Source organism: Cucumis sativus, chromosome 6 (assembly GCF_000004075.3).
Source record: "Cucumis sativus cultivar 9930 chromosome 6, Cucumber_9930_V3, whole genome shotgun sequence".
In the NCBI taxonomy this organism is placed as follows: domain Eukaryota; kingdom Viridiplantae; phylum Streptophyta; class Magnoliopsida; order Cucurbitales; family Cucurbitaceae; genus Cucumis; species Cucumis sativus.
In genome coordinates, this window is record NC_026660.2 from 11,859,326 (window position 1) to 11,872,356 (window position 13,031).

At 32.4% G+C, this 13,031-nt stretch overlaps 1 protein-coding gene, 1 long non-coding RNA gene and 1 pseudogene across 4 annotated transcripts; 2 read left to right on the plus strand and 1 right to left on the minus strand.

The window, feature by feature from the left end:
• The first annotated feature begins 20 nt into the window (after positions 1-20).
• LOC105435995 lies at positions 21-1,788 on the plus strand (annotated as a pseudogene).
• A 4,761-nt stretch (positions 1,789-6,549) lies between these two features.
• On the plus strand, positions 6,550-8,299 carry LOC101208400 (GDSL esterase/lipase At2g30310). Its single transcript, XM_004143177.3, has 3 exons — positions 6,550-7,182; positions 7,714-7,975; positions 8,058-8,299. Exons 1-3 carry the CDS (start codon positions 6,550-6,552, stop codon positions 8,246-8,248), a joined length of 1,086 nt encoding a protein of 361 aa, XP_004143225.1. The 3' UTR covers positions 8,249-8,299.
• A 2,042-nt stretch (positions 8,300-10,341) lies between these two features.
• LOC116404406 lies at positions 10,342-12,466 on the minus strand. Of its 3 annotated transcripts, XR_004217250.1 has the most exons (3): positions 11,727-12,466; positions 11,535-11,598; positions 10,342-10,912 (listed from the first exon to the last, which is right to left on the minus strand). It is a non-coding gene; the product is annotated as an uncharacterized LOC116404406 (long non-coding RNA). The 3 variants fall into 3 exon arrangements; XR_004217249.1 differs by having other exon boundaries at positions 10,342-11,598; XR_004217251.1 differs by lacking the exon at positions 11,535-11,598 and having other exon boundaries at positions 11,727-12,465.
• Positions 12,467-13,031: the final 565 nt, after the last annotated feature.

Sequence of the window (13,031 nt, forward strand, 5' to 3'; positions counted from 1 at the left end):
GAACGTTAAATTTGGGGTGCAATGGAAAACTCGTTCCTGATCTCCTGGCATCAAGATTGGGGATAAAGGAGCTTGTTCATGCTTTTTTTGGATCCTAATCTATTTGACGATGACCTAAGAACCAGTGTCAGTTTTGGGTCAGCAGGGTCAAGTTATGATGATCTTACTACTACTATATATGGTGTCATTCCAGTGCTAAAGTAGATTGATCTTTTTGAGAATTACATTAAAAAACTAGAAAGAATTGTGGATGAAGAGGAGGCTAAAAAGATTCTCAGTGATGGTTTGACTGTTGTGAGTGTAGGAACTAATGACTTCCTATTTAATTCCTATGGCATTCCTAGAAGTTCATTGGAGTACAATATCAATGGTTACCAAGCCTTTGTGCAGATAGGCTACAAAGTTTTATCCAGGTACCGCAACTGATGCAAATTTTTAAATGCAATCATATCCATGATAGTGCAAAATTTTAATAAGTTCAGTCTACCAAAATTGAAGGGCATACCACGCATTTAATTACCAGGGCATATCTAATGTTAACATCAATTATAAGAACTTACATTCAATTAGAATTTTATTGATGGTATGAAATCATAAAAAGGCTAAAACAGCTGTGAAAGATTACAAATAGAGTTCCATTGTGATAGGAGAGAAGTAAAGTTGTAGTCACATCAAGTATAAGCACTTATCATACCCATTTGTCACTCATCAATTTTTTACCTTTCTAAATTATTTCCGGAGAAAATATAACTTCACACAAATAGATAGAAGTTTCTAATTATTCTTTATGATCGACCTATCAGTAGACTTGACATCTTTCTTCAATATAAGCATAATAAACAGTCAATATAAACAAGAAAAACTTACACCTTTTGTCCTTCAAGTCTGAAATTGGTAGCAGTTTAGTCCTTGAGTTTCAACCTCAAACCTCTCAAGTTTGATTTTTTAGCCTTTTAGTACCGACTGCCGATTTTCCATTATGATGGGACCAAAATGTTACCAAAATTAAACAAGAAGGCTAAAGTGTGTTAGTGAACTTTCGTCCAGTTTACCAAGTGGAGGGAATAAAACAGGCTGCACATGACTAAGCCAAAACAAAAGGTAAGTAGGAGCTTCAAGTTGTGTGTAGTTAAGCAGCTAAGTATTTATTGGGAGATTGGATAGGGATTGTATCAACTCGGATGTCGCAACATCATTGTAGCAGGGGTTCCTCCAATTGGTTGCATACCTATTCAAGAGACTCTAGCATTCCAGGATCCTAAAGATTGAAAATATCTTCAAAATCAAAACTCAGATTCCCAAAACTACAATCACAACCTCAGTAAGTTACTGCACGATTTACAAGAACTACTTCCCGGAAGCAAAATTCACTACATTGACATTTACAATCTAGTGATCGACATGATCAATAATCCACAAAAATACGGTAAGTGATGGAACTACGCTACCTCACCTAACCCAAAATTCCCGCTTATCATTATCATTAGTAAACTTCACCTAGTATTTTTTGACGCATTTCATCGAACAGGTTTCATACATATGACAAAAGGGTGTTGCGGGACTGGTTTGGGGGAAACATGACCTTTGTGTAATCCAAAGACACCAACATGTGAGAAGTCTAAGAAATATTTGATTTGGGATAGCATTCATCCTACTGAATCAGCCTACAATTTCATCTACGACAACATTGTCAAGCAACTAGGGTCGTATCTGATTTAGAATCCATCTTCTCCCTCAGTCGTTTATGTAAATAGTTTAAACATTACCCACTAAGGCATCGAAGAGTTGACATTTGAAATATGTTTGAGATTTGTCAGTTCTTGTGAAAAAATGTTGTTCTTGAATCATAAACAGTAAAATATCAATGAAAATTTTTAGAAAGGAAGGGGTGGAGATTAGTTATCAGGAAGTAAAGGTAGACTTCTTTGACAAAAGGAGATTCATTCATGGGCAGATTTATTAAAGGCTAAAGGCTTGGCTAGAGGACACGTGCCCTCCCATTCTCGATTTTGGTATTTTAATATTAATTTTAAAGTGTCATATCACTATATATTAAATAATACTTTAATTTACTATATCGTGTCTGGTGCAGTGGTAGTTCCCCTATCTAAAATTTATGGATCTGCCACTGGCTCAATTGCTTGATCGCAAATTTTCATTCAGTCCACCACCCTCCAAATTCGTCGAAAAATGATTTTCGATTCTTGTTTCTCGACGTGCGTATGGGAAAAAAAAACCTTTTACTAACAATATTGGTGAAAGTTTCTAGTATGCAGTAGGACAATCTCCAACAGCCTCCTCTCGCCTTGTCGGTTGAAACTTCTTTGCTTAACTTGGAGAGAGGAAACTTAAAAGACAAGAATTTAGAAATAAGACTTGGAGAATACAATTTCATATAATAAAAACTTTCTTATTTAAACAACTTATTAACAGCTCACTACACGGTAAACAAAAGAATAACTACATTAGCCTCTATTTATTTGTTAACGTCTAGAAATTCAACTTCCTCAACGGATGATTACAACTTCGTCATTAATATCCCTACAAACTCTCATTCAACTCGGGCTATTGACTTGAACATAGACCACACGATACATTCAAAAATCTTTCTACCAAGCGGACCACTCAACACATGATAACCTCTACTATTACGTGCATACAAGCATAAAAACAATAGAAAAATGGAAGAAGAAATTTAGAGACAATAAAATACAAAAGAAAAATGTATAAAAACGAAAGAAGATAATGCAAAATAAATAAAAAGCAAACAAAATATCGTTAAAAAATATGAAGAAGAAAGGAAGAGGAAAACGAAAAAAGAACAAAGAATAGAAAGTATTTAATGTTAAAGTGATAATTTTACCGGACAAAAGCAAAAGTAAAAGACCATTTTTTATTGGTTTTAAAAAAGTATCCAATTTTCGTTTGGACCTTTTATTTTAGAATTTTCTGACCATATTTCTATTATTTTTGTTTCCCAACTTTTTTTAACACTTTACCATCTCTAATCTTGTGTAGAAGTAAAAATTTGATCTACTTTGTCTATAATTATTTAGTCCATCTATTTTCGATTTTTAATTAATTTAGTTCATCGTATTTATTATTATTTTATGACGTAGACTTTGTATCGTGATATGTCATCACATCTAAAGTTAATTCATTGTGCCAAAAAAATTAACTACTACCTTGAAACCAAATTCAACATTACTTAGGTGTGAATTATTATTTCTAGTTGATCCCCAAAGTTACACAATACCCACATTTAGATGTGCACTCATCGAATGAATGTCAATTAGAATCAAAACAAAAGAAAATGTTTGGTCATAATCATCCGGTAGCTCTTTGGTCTTTTAAAGAAGAAGACCAAGAAGATGAATGGAGTTGTTAAACAAAAAGATTAATTAAAGTTATTTTTTTTCTTTAGAGCGAGTATGGTTGCCCATGCCCGCCCAAATAGCGAGAAAAGACCATTTACTTCCACTATCTTCATTTTTGCAAGTCCCTAAGTATGCTCTCACACATTTATATTCGCCGATTACTTTTGAATTCTCCGATGTAAGACAATTGAAATATGAAAGCTCTTTATGTGACTAGATTATCTCGTGGGTCATGGCACTTAGAGATGTTCATTTAACCCGCGGGATAGAAAATCCCCAGATATACGGGAAATGGGGGAGGGAGTGGAAATTTCTTTTTCCCCGTTGGTAACACATGGCCGGGGACGGGGAATACATTCCCAGCCCCAACCCTGTTTCCATCCCCACCCCGATTAAAAATATAATTAATTAAATGTATATGTATACATAAATATTTATTTAATTAACAATATGTAAAAGATTTTAAAAAAACATATTTTGATATTCTTCATTTCCTTCTTTTATCTATTCTTTTTTTTTTTTCTAATTCCAATTTTTATGTCGTAGTATATATTGTGCATCGACTTGTGATTTGTAAACTTTTCTTAAAAAAATATATTGTTGTGTCTAAAGATGTAAATGAAGGCTTTGTTAGAATACTTATATTGATTTTTTTTTTTGTGAATTTTTTAAGTTTATGGATGGATTTTTAATTGTATTTTCTAATAATTGAATTTTTATTTTTATAAACAAAGAGTTAGAATTTGACATTTTAATGATTTTAAATAAGAAAATTGATAATATTCTATCGAAAATAAAACAACATTGAAAATATATATACATTTAAGTAAATGTGAATTGGAAAATGAAAATTAAACTTTAAAAAAAATGGACCTCGCGAGAACCCGATTTCCGTGTAATTCCTGCATAAAATCTCCACCCCGTTCCTCATAGGAAAATTGGTGGGGATGGAGAATGGGATAGGGGGCGGGGACGGGGAGTGTTATCCCTAACCCCGCCCCGTGGACATCTCTAATGGCACTATTGTGTACATGTGTGGGGCATTCCCAACCCCGTGGACATCTCTAATGGCACTATTGTATACATGCGTGGGGCATTCCCAACAATAATCCCTCACAAATGATCTACTAGTATTGGAAAATGATAAAAAGGTAGTAGTGATTCTAAGTAATCGAATGATGGTAAACTTAAGCATCAACTCAAATTATAAGATACTGATTACGTGATAAAATCATACGTCAAATGCTATTTAGACCCGACACATAATGATGAGTGTAGAGTATGCTCTAGGATACACGTCACTTATAAGCTTCAATGTAAGTGAGAGATTGTTGAGATTTATGCCCTAAATCCTCTTAGCTAATTGATTATTTGGTATAATAATTGATTTTTTTATATATGCAATAATCAGCTATCTTTCCGAAAAAAATCAAAATGATTTTCACGAGACTTGAAACATTGATAAACTTCTACCAATAATTTTCTTTCATCATTTTTTTTCGAGATAAATTGTACTAATTTAATTCATACTTTATATATAAACTGTTGGACCGATTAATTGATTTTTTAAATATAATTATTGATCACTATTGTATTTACGATTTCTTTTGGTATGACTTGTCTCCCCAACAAATTATGGTAGTAGTAACAATTGTGGTGATCTAGATTTTCTTTTCTCGAGAGCATAGTTAAAATCTTAATAGAAATATTAAAAGGAGTAAAAAAGCTTATTATAAATTTAATTAATGCAACTTTTTACTATAAAAACTAAAATGAGTATAGTTCGAGTGACATTAAGGGGTCGTTTGACCCTACATTATGAATCCCAAGGATTATCACAATTCCTCACCTCTCATCTGTTATGTATATCACTATTCCTCACTCTCTTATTTCACTATTCCTTACTTTCCAAACATAGATTATAATAACTCAAACTATAATAATCTATCCCCAAACACAAATTATAATAACTCATAAACTACTATAACACAAAGTATAATAACCACATATTATAAGTATGTATGATAATTTTAAGTTTAAGGTTCAATTTCTCGCTTAATTCACATATTTTAATTTTTTTTAGGGATAACTTAAATTTAAAATTGACTAGTGCATAAACTTTAACAAATATGCCTATGATAAATAAAATAATATAACAAAACAAGAAAAGAATTTAAAAGAATTACATGGGCAAGAAATCAAACCACTCCATTTTGAACACTAAAAAACAACATAAAAAAACTTGGGTGTAACAATCTCAAGTTCTTTTAATCTCTCTGCCACAAAAAAATGGTGGAGAGATGGAGAAAATGCATTCTAAGACATTGCTCAAAACATCCCTCTAGCTCTAAGTCAAAGATTTCATTTTGATTTCTATTAATGTGACTTTGTTTTATAGTATAAAAACACATTGAAATTGAATGGAGTTCGAATTTCCTTGACCTAAGGGTAAACGCACCCTAACTCTACGTCTAACCATCCAGCTAGCAATTTGATTTAGAGATTAGAGTTCAATTTTTTTTTTGTACTAAAAAAGACAATAACAAAATCTTCGTCATTTGATACAAACTACAACCTCATAAGATGACTAACAAGATGAGTTAATTTTTTTAGAAATTTTTTGTTTAGTAAATTAAGATAACTCGAAATAAAATTATGAAAGATTTCGTTACAATCAAATATTAAAATATAGTAATAGAATGATTTCTATAAATTTAGAATGGCAATGTGATAGCTTGTTTATAGTCTAACATTCTTGCCAATACATTATCCTCATTGTGTCGTGGATGGTAATCTCTAATAAAAAAATATAGCTCCATGGGGAAAAGCTCCTGTCATAATGAATCCTGCTATGTATTGGTGATGGGTAAAACCGAAGTAAGCATAATTATTCCAGCCAATTATACACTTTCATACGTTCATTCAAACACTTGCTTTCAGTTCCTGGCGTTTTGGAGGTGATAAAGGCATAAACAGCTCACTCTCTCTAGTCTCTATATACTATAACTCATCAAAATACAAAGCGTTCTTCCTTGGAACGTTTTCATTTCGTTATAAATGCAAAAACACTAACAAGATTTGTGTTAACATTCATCAGCTCCCTATAAATTCATGCACAAATTTGGCAAAGATGAATACCAAAGAACCACAAGAGTTTTGAACAATACCTGCAATGGCACGAGCTAATTACCTCATTGCTGCTCTATCAATCCACATAATTTGGCTGCTATTTCTTAGCAAACCATGCAGTGCTCTGGCACCTAAAACGTCTCGATCTTTTTCCTCCGTTCTCATATTCGGTGATTCTACGGTTGATACTGGGAATAACAACTTCATCCCCACTATTTTCAAGGCTAATTACTGGCCATACGGAAAAGACTTCCCTGGTCATGTTGCCACTGGAAGGTTCAGTGATGGAAAACTCATTCCTGACATGGTGGCATCTAAGTTGGGGATAAAGGAGCTTGTTCCTCCATTTCTGGATCCTGAACTATCGGATGATGATGTGAAAACAGGGGTCAGTTTTGCATCCGCCGGGACGGGAGTCGATGACCTGACAGCTGCTATATCTAAAGTCATTCCTGCGATGAAACAGATTGATATGTTCAAGAATTACATTCAAAGGCTTCAAAGAATTGTGGGTGTGGATGAAAGTAAGAGGATTATTGGCAGTGCTTTGGCTGTCATTAGTGTAGGAACCAATGACTTAACCTTCAATTTCTACGATATCCCAACCAGGCAATTGCAATACAATATTAGCGGTTACCAAGAATTTCTACAGAATAGGCTACAAAGCTTGATCAAGGTAAATGATATACAATATCCACTCATTAATCTTAACCAATAAATTATACTTATAAAAAAAATACTTGTTCTTGGTTTCAAAAATATCTTTACTTTTTCGAAAGTTGCAGCATTATATTTGACCTTACATTAACATTTCAAAACTAGAAATTCTTTACAAGTTGGACATCACCGGGTTTCAAAACAATTTTTTTTATTTTTACATATTTCAGGTAATGATTTTCATTGAATAGTTTTGAAATGTTCATGAAAGTTCAAAGATAATATAGCAACTCTTGAAAGAGTAAAGGGGAGTATTGTTTATAATTTAGCCTTAGACGCAATAATCAGTCATGCTTCAATGATAAGTTCCACATCTTCATTTTGGTAAGCTTTTCAAGAATAGGATTATGCTATTCTTGAAAATCTTGGCTTAATTCTATTCTTGAAAAGCTTTATAACCTTCAACGTTGGATTATTTGTTCTAATAAAATTATCAACTACTTCGTACTTGAAATAAACACTTGTTTAACTCTGTTATTACAATGAACAGGAAATTTACCAGCTTGGATGTCGCACTATAGTGGTTGCTGGCCTCCCTCCAATTGGTTGTCTTCCCATTCAAGAGACCATATCATCCCCGATTCCTCTAAATCGAAGATGTTTGGAATATCAAAACAAAGATGCCGAAGCCTACAATCAGAAACTTTCGAAGTTGTTAGGTAGTTTACAACCACAACTCCCAGGAAGTCAAATTTTGTATGCTGACATTTACACTCCTCTCATGGACATGATCAATAATCCTCAAAAATATGGTAAGCCAGTAAAAAAAAAAATTAATGAAAATCTCAAGTTATGAAAAAGAAAAAATCATTAAGCTAAAATTTGGTTGAACAGGTTTTGAGCAGACGAACATCGGTTGCTGTGGAACTGGATTGGTTGAAGCAGGACCTCTATGTAATAAAATAACTCCAACGTGTGAAGACCCATCAAAATTTATGTTTTGGGATAGCATACATCCGAGTGAAGCAACCTACAAGTTTGTCACAGAGTCGCTTCTCAATCAATTTTTCGATAGGTTGAATTGAATTGGATCAAGTGAAGGATTTTGAGCTCAGTTTTTGCCTCTGAAGGCTTAAAAGTTTTTATTTAACTTGTTCTTCATTGTATGCCCAATATTTCTTTTTAAATTAGTCATAATCTATAGAGTTCAAATTGAAGGGAAAAAGTTGCATGTATTTCGCTAATTACGTGAAATAAGATGGTGGACATTATCAAAATAGTTATTTTACTTTATTTTACCCAAACATGCCTGTCTTTAGTACAACTATTAGGTTATCAAACTCCAAATTTATATTGTTTTTTAAAAGATTGAGCTTTGGGACAAACGAGCTATATAAGCTACTTCTACACATATTTTAGGGATCTTTTTAGTTACTACTTTTGTATCTCTCCCACATATTATACAAATATCTTACTATCTCTGGATTTAAAATACTAACTCCAAAATTAATTTTATACTTGGTTTAAGTGATTTGGATGATTTGGGGTGGTTTTACATGTTCGATGGAGTTTAGCTTTTTTGTTTTTCAATCTCGCACACATCACACAAATATCTCACGACATCCTAACTTGAAATACTAACTTCAAATTAATTGTATACTTGTTTTAGGTGATTTAGAGTGATTTTATAACATGTTTGATGGAGTTCTTTTTAGCTATGTTTTTAATCTTGCAAACATCTTTGCACATACATCTTGCAAATATCTAACAATGTCTAAACTTGAAAACCGAACATCAAATCAATTATATACTTGTTTTATGTGATTCAAGATGATTTAGTTATAATATGTTTGATGAGTTTTTTTTAAGTTATATTTTAAATTTTACAAATAACTCGCACTGTCCAAATTTGAAATACTAAACTCCAAATTAATTATATATTTGTTTTAGGTCATTTAATGTGTTTGATGAAAAGTTTGTTATAGGTTGTGTTTTTAATCTCTTACAAGCATTTGGCACATATTTCGTAAATATCTTGCCGTGTTCAAATTTGGAATACTCCATGAAACACGTCACCCTAAATCACCTAAAAGAAGTCTATAATAGATTTGAAGAGTCTTGAAATTTTGAGATGTTTCCGAGATGCATGTGAGAAAGTTTGCGAGATAAAAAACCACCAACGTAACTACAAAATGTACTCTTTAAAAAAGTTGTAAAATCACCCCTAAATTACCTAAAAAAAATAAGTATATAATTGGTTTGGAGTTGGGTATGTCAACATTTGAAGTTGCTCGATATTTGCAATATAAAAAACAACTACAAAATTTTATAATAAACATGTGTAAAATCACCATAAATCACCTAAAATAAGTATAAAATTAATTTGGAGTTTTGTATTTCGTGTTTTAAAATCGTGAGATATTTGTGCGAGATGTAAATTAATACCTAAAAACTACATAAAAAGGATTTAGAGTTGAGTATTTCGAGGTTTTTGTGAGATACTTCGAAATAGAAAAACGTCAATTACAAAACTCCTTAAAACATGTGAAAAATAATCCTAAATGATCACCTAAAGCAATTATATATGGAATGGAATTGGTCTTGGATATTTCAAGTTTGGAAGTTGCAAGATCTCTCCCAAAAAAATGCATACAAACTTATGTTTAAATGCATACAAATTTAAGCCTAAACATGAGTAAAACCACGGAAGATCACCTAAAACAATAAAAAATTGATTTAGGGTTAGAAATTATTTTATATTTGGAAGTTGTGAGCTGGGTGTGAGATACAACACACTAAAGTAACAAACACCTTAAAACAAGTGTAAAAACCACCGAAAGATCACCAAAAACATACTTAAAGTTAATTTGAAATTAGACATTTCAAGTTTGACATGGATGCAAGGTGAAAACATATTATTTTAAAAACACCCTAAGTTCTACTCACCTTATCTTATATATCCATCTTAAAACACTTAAAACATGTATATGAATGTCATAATTAGCTATAAGGGTTTGTTGACAATGTTGAAATATTTAGAGCAAGGCAGGATTAACAAATAAAATTAAATCAGTAGTGGAAAAAAAACAAAATCCAAATAAACATAATTTGCTTCAACAATAACCTACGTTCAAACATTGGCTTTCATCGGCTTTAAAATCCCATAAATGGTTAGCAGTTATAGAATAACTCAGCCTTTTAGTAAAAGAATTATCATTCGTTTCAACAGTTTCTTTGTAAAAATCACAATGAGCTTAGTCATATGTCCTTCAAACATTATAAATACATCAACCAGTGTGCAACATGAATATATCAAACACAATAACTTGAAGAACACCAACAATGGCAAAAGCAACTTACCATATTGCTTCTCTATCACTCCACATGATTTGGCTGCTATTTCTTAGCAAACCATGCACTGCTTTAGAGCCAAAAATTACTCGATCTTTTCTTTCCATTCTCATATTTGGTGATTCCACAGTAGATACTGGAAATAATAACTTCATTTCAACAATTTTTAAGGCCAATTACTCTCCATATGGCACAGATTTTCCTGGCCATGTTGCTACTAGAAGGTTCAGCGATGGAAAACTCATTCCTGATATGGTGGCCTCTAAATTAGGGATAAAGGAGCTTGTTCCTCCATTTTTAGATCCTAAATTGTGGACAACGATGTGAAAACCGAGTCGGTTTTGCATCTGCCGGCTCGGGATTCGACGAACTCACTGCTTCTGTATCCAATGTAATTTCTGTGATGAAGCAAATTGATATGTTCAAGAATTACACTCGAAGGCTTCAAGGGATAGTAGGCGTGGATGAAAGTAGGAAAATCCTTAATAGTGCTTTGGTTGTTATTAGTGCAGGAACCAATGACGTAAACATCAATTTCTATGACCTTCCCATAAGGCAGCTACAGTATAATATTAGTGGTTACCAAGATTTTGTACAGAACAGACTACAAAGCTTGATCAAGGTAAGTTATATGATAGGCATTCTCCATAGTTCTAAATCAATATTTGACATAAAAATAAAGAACGACTAAGATGCACAAACATGGACACGACTCTTTTTATTGTTACTTTTTTAGCATGTATATAAATTTAGCATATAAAATACTAAATGCAACTCCACTTAAAAAATCATAAAATGCCAAGTTAATCAATAATTATAGGAGATGAAATGTTTAGGTTTCAAATTTACTTTTCTTTTTTTGGTTAAAAGAAATGGGGTTACCTTAAATTTAACATATTATTGATTTGAGCTTTAAACTTGAGTCTAACATGAAAAGTTGGCCTATCCTAAATATGTCCCACGCGTATGAAATTAATAAATAAATAATAGGACACACAAATTTGCTTGTCGGGCACGTACCCGAAGCATGTCCGGACATGTATGTGTTTGACACGAACACTTTGCCCAATATGAAGTGTTTGTGCTTCATAGACGAAGAAAAAGGTTAGATTTTTAGTTTAAACATGGTTCTTTATAGTTCTACCACCAAACCCATGAATGTAGAACACTTTTCAACTCATTTTTTGTTCGAAAATTGGACAGGAAATTTACCAACTTGGATGTCGCACTATAGTGGTAGCTGGGCTTCCTCCAGTTGGTTGCCTTCCCATTCAAGAGAGCATAGCATTTCAAAAACCCCAAGATCGAAAATGTTTGGAAGAACAAAACTCAGATTTCAAAGCCTACAATCAGAAGCTTGCACATCTGCTTAGCAATTTACAGCCACAGCTTCCTGGAAGCACAATTCTATATGGTGACATTTACACTCCCCTCATCGACATGGTCAATAATCCTCACAATTACGGTAAGCCAATAAATCATTTAAGGACACAACCAAGTATCGAATCGCATCCTTACCTGAATTTTCTCGTTGGGACATTTTCTCGAACAGGTTTTGAGCACGTTAACGTAGGCTGCTGTGGTACTGGGATGGCGGAAGCAGGACCTCTATGTAACAGTAAAACAAGTGCAATATGTGAAAACCCATCAAAATTTATGTTTTGGGATAGCGTTCATCCCATTGAAGCAGCTTACAATTTCATCACGGAATCGCTTCTCAAGCAATTTGTCGATCGTCTTAATTAGAATCGCTAGAGTTTATTTCTGATTTAGAAAACTAGAATTATATCTGCAGGATCTTTTCTTTTCTTCGATATATTTATAAATTATAAAGCTAACCACAATTGATGTAATTTTTGTTTCAAGTTCTAATTGACTGGACAGGTCAATGTTGCATGATATGATGAAATGGATTGATGAATAAAGTTATCTCACATTCTTATGGCTTTGTTGTTTTTGTTTGTATTTCTTTTTTCTTTTTTAGATAATCATGGTTTTGAATAAATTGCAAAAACCACTTAGTGGTAATTGCAATTACAAAATTGTTTCATTGAACTTTTTAAAATGTTAAAAATTATATCTAAAAAAAAATATGTTATTCATACCTCAAAATACCACTATTTTTACAATAATTTTATAAAAAAGGTTGGGTTTGGAACGAATAAGAAAAGTATACCTAAGTGAGAGGACATTTGGCTAAAATGGAATTGTGTTGACGAAGATACACGACTATGGCTGCATAAGTGTTGATGAAATTGTGTTGACGAAGATACAACTACTCTTGCATAAGTGTTGATGTTGTTTTTTTATCAAATTTATGTTGATACAACTTTGTTTTAACCAAATTGCCATTTTATCCAATCATACGGATAGTTGCAAATTTACCCATTAAATTTAAAATAATTTAATATATAGCAATACTTAAAAAAATTTACAAATATAGCAAAATTTGTCAAATTCTATCAATGATAAAATATGACCGACAGACCATGTTGTAAATATTAGATAGATAATTCA

What these genes read in the sequence shown, in the direction of transcription:
- LOC101208400 (XM_004143177.3), top strand. Translation starts at nt 6,550, where the DNA reads ATGGCACGAGCTAATTACCTCATTGCTGCTCTATCAATCCACATAATT. An exon ending in GGCTACAAAGCTTGATCAAG is followed by an intron (nt 7,183 to 7,713) that starts GTAAATGATATA and finishes TACAATGAACAG; the next exon opens with GAAATTTACCAGCTTGGATG. An exon ending in CAATAATCCTCAAAAATATG is followed by an intron (nt 7,976 to 8,057) that starts GTAAGCCAGTAA and finishes TTGGTTGAACAG; the next exon opens with GTTTTGAGCAGACGAACATC.